The following is a 13,578-nucleotide window of genomic DNA, read 5'->3' on the forward strand; positions in this document are numbered from 1 at the left end:
TAGTCAGGTCAAAGTGTATGTAAAATATAGTGTACTACTGTTTAAAGGTATAGTGTGTAAACATTTGTGGATTTTTTTCACAGCTTATTCTTTCAAAAACTCACTTTTAATTTCGCGCAAAAAGTTCTATCACGTTAACGTTTTGAATAAAAATTAAATTTCAGCTAAAGTAACTGCTAATTAGGGCGTGCCTCTCTCCGCGGACTGCGTTGTTTCGCCGCCCACTGTGTGCTTCGGTTATTCAAAAGAGACAAATGTAGTGTATGTAGTTTAATGACAACAATGTTTTGTCCCCTGTAACTTGAGCGAATAGTAGAAATCGTTTGGGATGACATGTTTTAATTAGTCGTTGGCTTGCAAAGTATGGTCTTTCTGGGGGAGCGTAGTGTGCGTGCCTCGAGTTTAGGTCGTCGCATTCTGTTAGTTCACCACTGGATAGCAATAAATTCTCGACACTCTACCTATACGAGTTCATTTCAACGATACAGTATTTGTCCACCCATTCATTCATATCTGATCCACTTATTGAGGGTCGCGGGTGTGCTGGAGCCTAAGGCAGCTGACATCAGGCACAGCAACTCAAGAGAACTGCTATTGTCACCATGCTAGGCGTCCAAGTTCAAGATTGAGATTCGGACTATAAATAGGCCTAAAATGGGACTGTAAAAGACCACTTCCATTCCACAACTAAATGAAAACCCCACCCATGCACCCATTTATAGTTAGACTACACTTTGCGCTGTTGTGAAAGCGCTATATAAATAAAGACATAATGCACTGCATTGTACAGACTTGAGCTCGGCCCGAAAATAGGGCCTATAGTGTATGTATCGGTAGTTATTCTCTTCGCCCGAATTCACAACCAATCATGCAAGAATTAAAAGCTCTCTTACCAGTTTTAATAACTTATGGTTTTGAGAAGAACAACTTTATTGGGAAATCTCAGTCCATTTATTAAAACTGCAGAAAACAATACATTTCAGTAACAAAAAGTTGAATTTGACTGTTCAATTCAAAATGCACTATTGTGAGGAATATAAAAACGATATTCACTTGAGGGTCATGTGATACAGTCATGTTACATTGAGGTTGTCAATCGTGTCAAACCAGAGCCATAAGTGCTGTAGCCCTTCTTTTTTCCCCCATTCTTAAACTCATTCTCGATTTCTAGAAAAGTTTTGTTTTTGGTTTCAGGAATGATAAAAAATATGTAAACTGCCACGAGGATGCAGATGGCCATGAACACCAAGAAACAGTACTGCTGCAGCCCGAGCTGTGGAAAGATAACACAAATACACACAAACTTTCTCAAATGTTATATCAACAATAATTCCGCTCCTGAAAATATTAAAAGCACAACTGGATGGCTTAATGAAGATTTTCAGGGACCAATACGGTTTTAGTCTTTTGTCCTTCAGATTTCAAAGCATGATAACATGGATAAGAATTACATTACTGACACTATCTCCGAACTGATTTTGTAATACAGTCTGTGGCAGCAACTTTCAACAGGTTCATTTAACTCGATGAATATCTATGGTTGTAAAAACGTTTCGGAAATTCAATATACAGTATATACTGCCCTAAATAAATAAATAAATAAATAAATAAAGGGAATCCATGCAACACGAGTGTTCCCTTTATTTTTTTGTTAAACAGTACACTAAACCAAGCTAACCAAATCATCTTGCAAAGTGAATGTGTATCATGAATTCATAACATGCAACACACCTCCCCATGTTCATCTTGCAAAGTGAATGTGTATCATGAATTCATAACATGCAACACACCTCCCCATGTTGAAAACAGAGCATGCAGTATACAGCAGTTGTTAAAACCAAGATTTATACAGGCCACTACAGGGCAAAATCCAGAGTTTGACAAAAATAGTCAAGTCAAGTCAAGTCAACAGTATTTATAGAGCACTTTCAAACAGCCATCGCTGCATACAAAGTGCTGTACATTGAGCGATTTAACATACACAATAAACAGTAAGTATAAAGGCGGTAGAGAGCACCAAGCAGTAAAATCAAGAACAAATCTAAGTCATGCTGAGTCGAACGCCAAAAAATACAAGTGAGTTTTGAGGAGGGCTTTAAAGATGGGCAGCGAGGAGGCTTGCCGAATGTTCAGTGGGAGGTCATTCCAGAGAGAGGGACCAGCAACAGAAAAGGCTCGATCCCCTCTGAGCCTCAGTTTAGTTCTTGGTACTTCTAACAAAGACTGGTCCACAGACCTGAGGCGCCGGGCAGGTGTGTAGGGGCGGATGAGCTCAGAGAGGTAAGGTGGCGCGAGATTATTCAGAGATTTGAAAACAAAGAGGAGGATCTTGAAAATAACTCTAAAATGAATGGGGAGCCAGTGAAAGGATGCCAGAGTAGGAGTTATATGCTCCCTCTTACGAGTACCAGTCAAGAAGCGAGCAGCGGCATTCTGGACCAGCTGAAGGTGCTTAATGGAGGACTGGCTGACTCCAAAGTACAGGGCATTGCAGTAATCCAGCCGGGATGTGACAAAGGCATGAATTACTGTCTCAAAGTGTTGATGTGAGAGGAGAGGTTTTATTTTGGCCAGCTGTCTAAGGTGAAAGAAGCTTGATTTAACAACGGCACCAATTTGTCGATCGAGTTTGAAATCACTGTCCAGTTTGAGGCCCAAGTTTGAGACCGTTGATTTCAGATAAGGAGACATGGGGCCCAAGTCTACAGGATGGAATGTACAAGGGCCACTGGGACCAAACAATATCACCTCTGTCTTCTTTTCGTTGAATTTCAAGAAATTTTGTGCCATCCAGGTTTTGATTTCTTCCAGACATGATAGGAGTGGCCTTAATGAGAAGGCGTCTTTCTTGCTCAGTGGGACATAGATCTGGCAGTCATCTGCATAGCAGTGGAAGGGAATACCATGTTTCCTTAAGATGGAACCCAATGGGAGCGGATACAGCGAGAACAGCAGAGGCCCCAGAATTGATCCTTGTGGAACACCACATGACAGGGGAGCAGTGCGTGACTCAGAGCAGCCAAGGCTGACACAAAAAGTCCTGTCAGCTAGATAGGACCTAAACCACTCAAGAGCACTGCCGCCAATGCCCACCAAGTGCTGCAAACGAGTCAGCAGAATACTGTGATCCACTGTATCAAATGCTGCAGTTAAGTCCAATAAAACCAGACACACATGGTCTCCAGAGTCATTTGCCAGGAGGATGTCATTAGAAACGCGTAACAGGGCTGGCTCCGTGCTATGCATCGTCTTGAAACCTGACTGGAAGACCTCCAAAATGTTATGTTCATCCAAGAGAAGTTTCAACTGCATGTGCACCACTTTTTCCAGGATTTTGGAAATGAAAGGCAGTTTGGAAATGGGCCTGTAACTTGACAGCACATCTGGATCAAGACCAGGTTTATTGATCAAGGGTTGGACCACAGCATGTTTAAACTGTTGGGGAACTACACCAGAAGAAAGGCTGCTGTTGATGATATCCAAGGCCGATGCACCAACACTCGGGAGAACCACCTGAACGAAGCGTGGGGGAAGAGAGTCGCAAGGGGAGCCAGATGGCTTCGTCTGGCGAACTACATCCTCCAAAAGCGCCAAGGACACAGTATCAAAAGAATTTAGTACAGCTGAACATGGAACATGGACAGAGGGGTCAGATGCGGTATTTGAGACCGGAGTCCTAGCTGTAGAGACCTTATCAATGAAAAACTGAAGTAATTTGTTGCACATCTCGGGTGAAGAATCTGAGCAAGTAGGCAGAGGGGGTTTGAGTACAGAATCTATCGTTTTAAATATTGCGCGTGGGTCGTGACGGTTAGCTAGAATAAGGTCCGACAGATATTCTCTTTTGGCCTCTTTTACTGTGAGCTGGTAGTTACGCCAGCAGTCTTTCCAAATTTGATAAGAGACATGCAATTTGTCTTTTTTCCACTTGCGTTCAGCTTTGCGACACTCCTGCCTAGCTGCGCGGGTAATGTCGTTAAACCATGGCTCAGTTTTAGGCTTTGGGAGCACAATTTTTGAAGGAGCCACCAAATCCAGGATGGCACGGCATGACGAGTCGAACCAAGAGGTGAGTCCCTCTGTGTTAGACGAGAGAAACGACTAGCAGTGCGAGGGTTAAAAATAATCAAATCTCTTCAACTGCAGAGGAGCATTTTCATGGCTATTTGTGTGTTGAAATGTTTTACGATGGTCTTTTTATAGCTATTACAGGAATGTTAAAATGTACAACTCAAACATTTTAATTGATGGTGGCTGTGGTTTGACCCTGGAACAGGCCATTTATATGTGCAGTATTTTCTATGGTGTAATACAAATGTGAACAAATTAGAGGTTGACCATCCCTGATTTTGTTTGAAAGGTTCCTCTGTCTTCCATTTCTTCAGGTTAACGTCATGCTGACTACTTACCATAATAAAAGGAAAGACCATGCTGATGAAGAAGAAGCTGATCCAGTTTATGGAGCCTGCAATCATGTAGGCTGCAGGCCGTGCGGTTTGCGTGAACATCTCCATAGTCAAGATATTAGTCACACCACCTACGGAGAAGTCAACAGAGACACCAGAATCAGATAATCTATGCACGATCTTCGGGTAAAGACTCACGTGACACAAAATGCAGATTGTTACCTGGCCCTAATCCAAAACTCAGAATAAAGGCAAAAATGCATGCCATGCTGAGGTAGGGAAAAATTGGGCTGACCTCCTGAGAGTAATAAGAGAAGACAGGGATCTCATATATAATAGAAAAAGTGTATGACACCAACACATGTTTTAATTGACAATGAGAGTGTGGTTCAGTACCTGGAAAGTAATGGTCAGAGTGAACAAAATGCAGCAGATACTCATGAGTGTGTATCCTCCAATAATGAGGACCTTCCGTCCCAGATGCTCAATGAGCAAACCCTGTGAAACATGCAGCACATGACAAGACTGAAAACACACCATGAGAGCATTTTCTCTCAGTTTCTCACTGACCTTTCATGCTTCTTTTGTTCCACCGTAATACACAGCTATAATGTGCATCAGAACCTGAATTTTTCTTAGATCTGTAATGACGTTCGATTATGCTGTGACTTATTAAGTCTAAAGTTATGCTCTTCCTATGATAGGCATCAGTAATTTGTTGCAAGAAATAGTTTGGTGGCATACTCTCTTTTTTTGTGCATTTTGCCTTTCTTGAGCAGGTCCCAAACAAAACCCTTCTTCTGGCTACGTTTGCTGCTGGTATAAGAGGGACCTTCCAGAATGGCTATAATATCCCAGGTATAAATTGTACCCACCAAGGTAATGCTGCTGTTTTACTACTATAAACAACTTTTCAAAGTACATGTCTGTACACATGCAGCATGCTAAGACATGCTGTCAATGTCTGCGCGGTTTCACAGCACTAACAGATTAAGATGGATATTAGACTGAGTCCAGAAAAGATGACTTGTGACCTTCTATAGCTAATCATTTTTGCAAGACATTCCCAGAAAGGGCACAAGGATTTACTTTGCATTTGAGTAATTCATTCATTGCAACACTACGTGAAGGTCGTTTGAGTATAAAATTAAATCAGAAGGCGGCACAAGGTCAGACGTTGAATAACTTAAGCAAACAAATTAAACGAATTAATAAGTACGTATATATTTTTGTTTCCTGTCTTATGTCATTAAGTTACTACGGAGCCCCTAAGGGGACATGGAAGGAAAAAAAATAAAACTTTGCGAGATCTCGCAAAGTATTCCAAAGTATTGCGAGATCTCGCAAAGTTTTATTTTTTTCCTTCCATGTCCCCTTAGGGGCTCCGTAAGTTACTGTTTTTTTCTAGCTTTGTTTTTCTACGTCAGATTTTTACTTTACAGCACTTTGTATGCTGCTATGGTTGTTCTATCAATCAGAGCTCTATTAATAAAGTTGAGTTGACTCGTGCTGAGCTGTGTAAAACACTTGTCCACCTTACCAACGCAATCAAACTATGAACAAAATACTTACACAGGTCAAAGCAGTGACGCATTCACAGGCACCAGTGCCGACGGTTGCATATGGTATTCTCTCACTGGGAATCCCTGATTGTGTAAACACATAATGTGCATAGAAGTAAAACTGTGACAAAAATAGAAAGAATAACAAATTAAAATCTCAAATGAATCTTAATTAAGGGAAATATTAGTCAAATGAAAACCGTTTACGACATCCACGTTCTAATGTTCAGTTTGACGTGGGCATTTGGAGCAATGCACAAAAGGCATAGTGTTGTTCAAGCGGCAGCACGTTACATACAGCATTGATTCCATTCAGCTGCTGAGCTGAATTGAGAAGCATGACGCTGACAAGCTGCCAGCGTATGCTGCGGTCTGTTAGGAGCTCCCATGGCTTCTTGGCCTTGGATCCTTCCTGTTCCAAGTTGTTTTTCTCCTTCTCTATGTCCTCCATTTCACCACCACAATCAATTGCACCGTGGAGTTGCCTGAGGGCTGCAGGCAAACAAATGATGAGAAGCATGTGGTGGTTGTTGTGCCGAATCCTTTTTTCATCAAGGTTCACTGAGTCAAATGTGATAACATGATACCCTGCCGATGAAGGTCCATCTCTTTGCTGCAAGACAGTCTATATTTAATGTTTTCAACCACAGTCGTGTGCACAGGATGACAACGTTTAATGAAGAAAAAAAACAAATTGAAGCACGTGCACTGTTTGGTTCACCTTTCTTGCATCCCTCATCATCTCCTCTGTCAATGAGCAGGAAGCGTGGACTTTCCGGAAACCACGGAAGCATCAGGAGCTGCAGGACCGCTGGGATGCATGTGCTTGCAAGCAGAATGGGCCAGTACTCTTCCTTACCCAGTATTTCTCTGTTCAACCACACAGATGTTAGAACATATTTCTTGCACCCCTAATTTTATTTCAGATATGAGTGACCCAAATTATGATTAATCTTGAAAAATAATACCTCTCCCAGATTACTGTCAAGGCACAAAAAACTATGCAAATTACATATGTACAGTATATGAAATAATCACATAACCTAGCCTTAAAGTCCGCAAACTTGATTCTAACACAAGGTGAAATGCAATAGACGCTCTAATGGAGAGCAATGCTGTTGTTATTACCCTTGAAGCAATGGTTGTTTGAAAGCATCCGGTGGAGGTACACATAATTTACAGTAACAATACTCATAGGCATATACTGTATTCTTTATCCTCTGCAAAGAACCTCGAATATTTCTGTGGTTTACGTCTCTATGTACAGTATGTCACACACTAGAGGGATAATGTCCAATGAATTGAAGCAAAAATGTGTCAAAACCTGTTTTTTATTTATGTTATTGCTGTATTATTTCTTATTAAATTCAATAATTAAATTCATAAAAGTCAAAAACATGACACAGATTTAATTCCTCAAAAAGTATATATACAGGAACACTGTGCACACTTTGAACATTAGCACTGCACTTAAATATAGGAATATATACACTACATTTTAAAAACTATACATAAAGTCAGTGAAATTTACATACAACTCAACTGTTTTTATTAAAAGTACTGGATGAAAAAAAAGGTGAAATCACTACAGCATAATGTAATTTGATTTAATATTATAATTTATTTTTTTTATTAATTAATTAATTAATCTATTTATTCATTTGTTTATCACTAGAGAGAGGATCTGTAACACTGGTAGTACTAGTATCACGTGCTGAAAACCCACTGTTAGAGTAGTATTTTGATCATCATCCCAAATAACCCAAAACAACACCAAAATGACAAAAAAAACCCAATTTGTGTTGTTTTTAGGAGCGTGGAACAGATTGATGGCATCTCCATTCATTTCAATGTGAGAAGATGATTTGAGATATGTGTGTTGTGAGTTACGAGCACGAAACAAAACTTGACTTAAGGCACCATTGTATTTCCATGTGGCTATATTTAAAGCACTATAAAAATGTACTGTACATGCTAGTCCAAAAAATATATATATTTTTTACTTGAGGCCCATCACTTGTCCAGTGAAGATCCCACCCGTCACAAAAACTGAGGTTCCCATTCCCATGAGGCCGCGGATGGATGTTGGAGCAATTTCCACCAAGTACAAAGGTTGAACACAAAGGCCAATGCCTAATCAAATCACACACATTAACATAATACATAATTGACAACCTTATTGGATAAGAATCACCTATTTGCATTTTAAGTAGAACTGAAAGTGATTTACCAGAATTTATTCCAATGAGAAGACGTCCCAGGATGATTAGTTCAAATATTCCTGTTGGGTAGCTCAGACCCATCGTCAGGGCAGCCGTCATGGCAAGAATATTATTGACTAACAATGTCCCTTTCCTGTAGCAACACAGAAATATGACCCGTGTTTCATGATCACACAACATCATTATATAAAGTATTAATGCAATTGTTATGCTTTGATTGTCACTGTAAGAAGGGTTTCAATGGAAAAATATCTACAAGTACTTTGAAAGGTGTTTCAAATATGTTGTTCATCTCATATTACGAATACAGTAATATGAAACGATCAATACCTGGTAGGGGCAGAAATATTTACACAGCTCTATCCAGTGCAAGAGCTGTGTGTGCAATGACCAAATAAAACATATGCTTTTATGATTTCGTGTGAAAACACCCCCCCACACACACACAAAACATACGTACCTTCCCATTTTCAATGACAATGTTCCTCCAATTGACACTCCAATTAGTCCTCCAAGGGTAAATACAGACACAATAGTGGTCCACATTAAAGTGAGAACACCAACTGCAATGTCGCTTTGGTAACGCTCTGTCCATGTTTGGTTGATGAAATTTTGCACATACTAGAAACATAAGAAGGGACAAAAGATGATTACCATCATCCATTTTCGACACTTTGTATAGCGCTCACCTGATTCCTGGTAATATGCGAGGAACAACGGGGGTTGATTTCCAGTCAATCCTCAGCGGACACTTACACACTTTTAAACTAACGATTAATGCTTACGCCAATGGATAACATAGACACACACGAAGGCCTGCAAGGGGATTCAGACTCGGAACCTCTTGATTGTGAGACAGACTTGATAACCACTTGGTGACCATGCACCCCAGATAAAATCAGATGTATCAAGATTTGATCACGTTCATAGTAGAAAACAGCAGCATTACCTTGGTGGGTGCATTTATGACCGAGACGTTATAGCCATACTGGAAGGTCCCTCCTATACCAGCAGCAAGCGTAGCCAGAAGAAGGGTTTTGTTTGGGATCTGCCCGAGAAATGTACAAAAAAAGAAAGGATTTGACCAAATAATTTCTTGCAACAAATTATTGATGTCTATCACCGGGAGAACATAACTTTTGACTCAGTATGTTACACGTCACTATTGATGTAAGAAAAGTTCAGGTTCTAATGCACATTATTGCTGTACATTACGATGGAACAAAATGGACAAAAGGTGCATGAAAGTTTGGTGATGGACCAAGAGAAAATGCTTTCATGTAGTGTCTTGAGTCTTGTCATGTGCTGCATGTGTCAAAGGGTTTGCTCATTGAGCATCTGGCATGGAAAGTCCTCAATAATTAAAAGCACCAAGTGTCACGAGGAGAAGGATTTTGTTTGCGACCAAACCTTTTCTTGCTACAAATTACTCCACTGGAGGGGGACGAAAAAACTATCGGACCCACTGGGCATACGAGATTACTAGAATTTGTTTTATCTCCTAATTGTAACTTTTTTTTCCCCCCTCAGATTTTTTTTTCTCATATTTGCATAATTCATCCCAAATTCTCATTGTAAACAAAATATGTCTTAAACTCAAGCTGACACAATTTAACAAATTACTTCACATACCTTGAATGTTGGCTTTGTTTCTTCTGCCTCTTTAGTTAACAAAGGGGTATATTCATAGTTATTTTCCAAATTTTCGTTCGGCATTTTTGCTCGCGATGCCCTGTGCCAGTACGATACAAAGTGTCTGTTGCGCACTGAGCGTCCTTCTCATTTAAGTGAAGTCGAATCCAGCAAGAGTCTGGTTTTATCCCGGAACAATGCAGTGATTTTGTGTCTAATCCAACCGGAGGGTGTGAAGAATCACCTTATCTTCCCACTTTGAGACGATGTCTCGCATGAGGCCATAAGATGTCCGTGCATCACAAGTGGATTCCCTTGAAAAGATGACCTCAAGTAGTCATTCATTGAGTTAAGAATTAACATGTCACGGGGCGACTTGCACTTTTGACTGCGCCTCAAGGCAGTCCAAATTTTTTCATTTTCTTTTAGGGGAGGGATATAGCGGTTGTTATTCAGTCCTTTCAGAGCGCATTTTTCATGTTCTGTCTGTTTTGATTGTCTTTCAGCTCCGGCTGGAGTGAAGGGTGTCTCCCTCCAGCAGGCGTACCTGCAATGAAGCCTATCAAGTATTTAAGAACTGCCAAGATCCCAAGTCTCTGTCACCTTTTTGACCGTGCTTTTGGTTTTTGCAATCTTGTGCATTGTCATTTTGTAAGTATTGAAGTATATATTAGTATTTAGGCTTTTTGATCCTGTTTTTTTGTGTGATTTGGACTCTTGTCATCTTGTTTGTATTCTTCTCGGTGTGACTTTACCTTGCCTTTTGCAAGCACGTTTTGTTTATGCCTTGTTTTTCCTGGCTCTTGTGACCAGCAATTTCTCTTTTGACTTTTTGCATTTTATCTGCATTTTACTGTCATGTTCTGTCAGTTTTGATTGTTTCAGCTCCATCTGGAGTGAAGGGGGTTTGCCTCCAACAGGGGCACCTGTTCCGCGTTTAGCAAGTAAGCCTACCAAGTGTTTAAGGACTGCCAAGACAATTTCAAGAAAAAAAAAGCCTTTTCAAATCTGCATTAGAACAGCCATTACCTCTCATTTCAGAGTGACATAAAAATGTCCTCTTTTATCACTCGAACCTTCCACTTCACACAGTAGTGATAGAAACATCCTAGAAGTTACATTTGAAACTGACGTAGCATTTCAGAATAAAAGATCCTTGTTATATGAAAAGGCGACACTCATTAACTGCAAATTATTGATGATGAATAATGTTATCATCCAATCAACAGTCTGTTTTCACTCAAACACTTCAATGCCACCCAGGATATTTCATCCACATCCAATGTTTCATTTTGACATTAATGCCTCTGGAAATCTGCATATCAGTGTCATTTCCTCAAATTTCAGACTGGAATCAAAATTTAAGATTTTGTCGTTACAATTGCATTTCACAATGACATACATCCAGTAACTACAACAAAAACGGACTTACTCTTTTATTTGATTCAGCAGGTGGCTGCTCACTGATGTCCATGATAAAAGTATCAAAACAGCGAGTACGTTTGAATGAATCGTGGATAATGAATGTTCTGCTTCAGCCCAAAGTCTTGCATAATAGAATGCTGCCGTAAGGTGTAGCATATGATCTTAGCTCTGCAGAGTGGGGGGGGGGGGGGGGTCTTTGAGTAACCCCTCAAGATGCATTCTTGGGGCTGAGGCTTGTGATTTCTCACCCAAATAAGGAACACAAGGGCCATAGAATTAGAGGGTCTGTAAAAAAAAAAAATGAGTCATGTCATTGCACATCTTTGTTGCAGATTTTTCAGAAAGAAAAAAAAATCATTACATGCCGATTGTGTTGTTTTATGACCAGAGAGAAGCTTATGAAAAACATGCTCAATCTGCTTCCAATTCTACGAGAAGAAAATTTCATGGGTGGAGCAAAGCACAAGCAAAATCCATGGAATACTTGTTCTCTCAAAAAAAAAAAATGAGTAAGAGTAGGCTACGAGTACCCTACAAGACAATGTTAAAGAAAAGAAACAGCACATGGAAAAAAGCCACGACAAAAGAACAGACTTTGACGCAGAAATATTGACAATTAGTGAAATAAAATGAGCGACAAATAGCGACACAAAAGTGCAAATGGTTAACTCATGTAAAAAAAAATACAAACAGGATTCATCAAGGCATCTAAACAATTCTAAAATGTACATTTTCAAAATTTCTGGAAGGCCGTCCAGTTTCCACATAATCCACATAATCCTCCGGGAGTTTTGAAACTGCAGTTCAAAAGAGGAATCATTAAATGGACTCATGAGAACTCATTAACTAAATTGAAAATGCCTGTTCAGAAGAAAACATCAACAATCATTGTATGCACGATAGCGAGGCCGTTAAGACTCTGAAAGGAATGTTTTCAGAAGTTGGAGGCCTCATCAAACACCAACAAAAAAATTATATTTTTTTTTCCAGCATGCGTGCATATAAATGCTGTGAGTAGCCTCCTCACACATACACGAGGAATAGAACTGGAAGAACTTCAAATCACTCTGGGTTATGACTGGGTTAGTGTTTGAATGTGAAAATGGGAGTTTTCCTAAATCCACTCTTTTTTTCTTGAAACACTGTGTTTGTCTAAATTCATGAAGGACCACGGAATCACAAAGAACCATACTGTACCTGTTTTGTAAGGATTTACCCAGTAGTTCCTGAGATGCAAGTATGGTGAACACGCCTGTTTTGGCTGAAAATGTTCCAATTTGGCAGGCCTTAGCTCCCAAACACCTGCTCTGATTGATCTTAAATTTGAGACTTAATGTTGTGCCATCACTATCAACAAGTTCACCAAGTTTCATTAAAATCCAAATCTGCTTGGTTAAACAATAACAAAAAACAAACAAACAAAACAAAACAAAAAACTTGGTTTAAAACAATAACACCGAACTAGATTTAGGTGTATAGGCCCAGCAATTTCGGAGATCCAATAAGAATTGTTTCAAAAACTGTATTTACTCAGCAAAAATGATACTAACTTTTTGTAATAAATACATAATTAAACAAATAAATAAATAAATAAATAAATACACGAACAAACACACAAACAAATACAGCAAGTTCATGAAAATGTTAACCGAGTCAGTAAATGAGCAGAGTGGAATAGGGGACTGCATGTCTGTGCCACAATTCTGAACATTGGGGTTTAATTTTCAGCTCTGGCGCCTTTCTGTGTGAAGAATGTATGTTGTGCTTGGGCTTGCGTGCTTCCTCTGCAGTTATTCTGGCTCCCTGGACATTCCAAAAACATGCATCTTCAGTTCATTGAAAACTCTTGTCCACTGTTATGAATGTGAATATAAATGTTTATTTGTCTCTACTCAATGTAGCCTGCAATTAACCTGTGACCAGTAAAGGGCATACCCCATTTTTTGGTGATCTTGTATGAATGACAACAGGTGGATACACAGATTAATTATACCTTCTGCCTTCTTGCTGATATCATTGTTGTACTTTCCACGATACGTTGCTGACGTAGATGAAAGAACATCCATCCATTTCCCGATCCGCTTATCCTCACGAGGGTTGTGGGGGTGCTGGAGCCTATCCCAGCTGTCCTCGGGCAGTAGGCGGGGGACACCCTGGACTCGGTTGCCAGCCAATCGCAGGGCACACAGAGACAAACAACCATCCATGCCCACACTCACACCTAGGGACAATTTAGAGTGTTCAGTCGGCCTGCCATGCATGTTTTTGGAATGTGGGAGAAAACCGGAGTACCCGGAGAAAACCCACGCGGGCCCGGGGAGAACATACAAA

General features: G+C 40.0%; 1 protein-coding gene across 3 annotated transcripts; it reads right to left on the reverse strand.

Annotated features, from left to right (window-relative positions):
* Positions 1-906: 906 nt before the first annotated feature.
* Positions 907-11,535, reverse strand: slc2a11b (solute carrier family 2 member 11b). Of its 3 annotated transcripts, XM_052066896.1 has the most exons (13): positions 11,255-11,535; positions 9,823-10,136; positions 9,140-9,238; positions 8,651-8,811; positions 8,199-8,323; positions 7,972-8,101; positions 6,690-6,838; positions 6,267-6,460; positions 5,979-6,089; positions 4,803-4,904; positions 4,629-4,704; positions 4,410-4,537; positions 907-1,273 (listed from the first exon to the last, which is right to left on the reverse strand). In XM_052066896.1, the coding sequence occupies exons 2-13, from the start codon at positions 9,904-9,906 to the stop codon at positions 1,079-1,081; spliced, it is 1,554 nt and encodes a 517-aa protein (XP_051922856.1). In that variant the 5' UTR covers positions 9,907-10,136; positions 11,255-11,535; the 3' UTR covers positions 907-1,078. The 3 variants fall into 3 exon arrangements, with proteins under 3 accessions (XP_051922856.1, XP_051922857.1, XP_051922858.1); XM_052066897.1 differs by lacking the exon at positions 9,823-10,136; XM_052066898.1 differs by lacking the exons at positions 9,823-10,136; positions 11,255-11,535 and adding an exon at positions 8,880-9,033.
* Between the last annotated feature and the right edge of the window lie 2,043 nt (positions 11,536-13,578).

This window comes from Hippocampus zosterae, chromosome 6 (assembly GCF_025434085.1).
Source record: "Hippocampus zosterae strain Florida chromosome 6, ASM2543408v3, whole genome shotgun sequence".
NCBI classification, from domain to species: domain Eukaryota; kingdom Metazoa; phylum Chordata; class Actinopteri; order Syngnathiformes; family Syngnathidae; genus Hippocampus; species Hippocampus zosterae.

What these genes read in the sequence shown, in the direction of transcription:
- slc2a11b (XM_052066896.1), bottom strand. Translation starts at nt 9,906, where the DNA reads ATGCCGAACGAAAATTTGGAAAATAACTATGAATATACCCCTTTGTTA. An exon ending in TCATAAATGCACCCACCAAG is followed by an intron (nt 8,812 to 9,139) that starts GTAATGCTGCTG and finishes TTATGTTTCTAG; the next exon opens with TATGTGCAAAATTTCATCAA. An exon ending in GAGTTTTGGATTAGGGCCAG is followed by an intron (nt 4,538 to 4,628) that starts GTAACAATCTGC and finishes ACTTCTCCGTAG; the next exon opens with GTGGTGTGACTAATATCTTG.